General features: G+C 36.4%; 1 protein-coding gene across 3 annotated transcripts in view; it reads right to left on the bottom strand.

Moving 5' to 3' along the window:
* Positions 1-1,840, bottom strand: part of CNTN1 (contactin 1) — a 294,489-nt gene that overhangs the window by 36,848 nt on the left and 255,801 nt on the right. For all 3 annotated transcript variants that reach the window (XM_008574260.1, XM_008574258.1, XM_008574259.1), the window contains one exon: positions 1,549-1,699. In XM_008574260.1, coding sequence (XP_008572482.1) covers positions 1,549-1,699 — 151 coding nt within the window. The remainder of the gene's footprint in view (positions 1-1,548; positions 1,700-1,840) is intronic.

Raw genomic sequence — 1,840 nt, 5'->3', positions numbered from 1 at the left:
TTTTTTTTTGAGCACATGTTTAGGAAAAACAAGTCCATGAAACATGGTTCTGGGAAATCCTTGGTTGAAGAGGCCCATGATATTGGTCTTCATCAGAATCACAGAAAGATTTTATCATCAAGGAGGGAGAGGTAACGGTGGTGCCAATGGAAAATGCTGTGCTGTAGGGTTTTTCAGGGGTGAACACTGAAAAATAGGCCTGTTCTTTGATCACTGTCCTGAGTTGTTCATTGTCTGACCATTCATGCTTCAGCAGCAAATTAAACAAACTGACTCTTCCCTTAACACCAATTCTTCTAGTATCATTTTGTTAAAGTCCTAACAACTTTCAGGTCAAATGCATGGACTTTAAAAGTTAATGTGTTCAGGGAGCTATTTCTGTCTCCCTCCCCTGGCCCCATACACAGCCATACTTGTGACCATCTTCATGAGAAAACTTGGCACGTTCTCATTCCATGTTGACAAACGCTCCAGCTTGGATGTTATCAATATATTTTCAGAAGGCCACTTTAACTTTTCCAGGCTTTAGACACATCAAAATAGAGATGTGAACAGAATACCCATCTTACTTACCTCATCGGATTATTTTAATGATCTATTTTCTACACTTCTGCCAGAATATTCTTTTTAAAAATTACCCCATTCCTCCTTTGTTTAGGTCTTTAGACAGACTCTTTGATGAAACCCAAGCCCCTTAGCATGGAAAATGCTGTCACTTATGATCTGGCTTATTATATCTCATCTCTTAAACATCTTCTACATTTCCCTCTAAACACAAATCATACTGACTTTGTTCTTGCAATTCCTTACACATCCTCCACTCCTGCCCTGGGCCTTTGCACACTCTGCCCTCACTTCCTGGAAGACACCTCCACTTCCACCCCCACATCCCATTCCTCCAATTTCTCATCCTGGCTTTCTCCTCCTCATACTTTAGTACTCAATATAAGTGTAACTTCTTCTAGGAAACTTATAGAAACTATTCAGTGTGGTTTTTATATAAATAATCTATGCAAGTCACATGATGCTTTTGTGTTTTCGACCAAAGCCACCAAAACATTGGTACCTACCTGCTCATTTAAGAAGATGGGAAGAGATGATTTGTATGGTGAAATCACATTTTTTATTTTCCTACCAAAATACTTAGTAGGCTCATTGCATAAAATTAAATCAAATATGAATGGATAGGGATGCCCTTGTTAAGGGAAAAATAGGTTAGAGAGAACCTATTTCATTTCCCATTGTTTATTAGCTGTGGGCCTTGGGCAATTTACCAAAAAATCTCTGAACCTCAATTTTCTAAATTCTTACAAATTATAGAATACAAAGAATTGAATCCTGATTATTGTAGATACTGAAGGGATGGGTAAGTATTTCTATTCATCATAGAACTTGAGAATCTTCTGTGGAAAAATGTTGGAACAAACAAAATTTGCTTTATTCATATAAAAACAAGTGTTGTATAAAATAAACCTTCCTAAATAGTTCATTGCAATTGGATTTCTAATTTTTTTTGTCCTTTTTGGGATTTCTAATTTTTAAACTGACCTGCTGCTATTGACAAGCCACTCTGTCCCTTTACTCCATGAAAATTTTGGTTTAGGTGCAGCTTTAGGTTTGCACTCAATAATAACCCTTCCTCCTTTAGCAGCCAGGATCTTTTTCTTCATAGGATTCATTTCAAAAGTTGGAGCCAAAGCTAAAAGAAAAACAAATCATTATTTCATTAATAAAACCCAAACATTCCTTCTGTATTATAGCATCTTGTATTCCCTTTTGGTTAACAGTTAACAGAAAGGACTAATACCAGGAAATATGATCAGGTACAACCAGTAAATAT

This window comes from Galeopterus variegatus, unplaced genomic scaffold (assembly GCF_000696425.1).
Source record: "Galeopterus variegatus unplaced genomic scaffold, G_variegatus-3.0.2 Scaffold1023, whole genome shotgun sequence".
Classification (NCBI taxonomy): Eukaryota; Metazoa; Chordata; class Mammalia; order Dermoptera; family Cynocephalidae; genus Galeopterus; species Galeopterus variegatus.
Note: the sequence above shows the minus strand (reverse complement) of the source record. Positions and strands in the feature narration are given on the sequence as shown.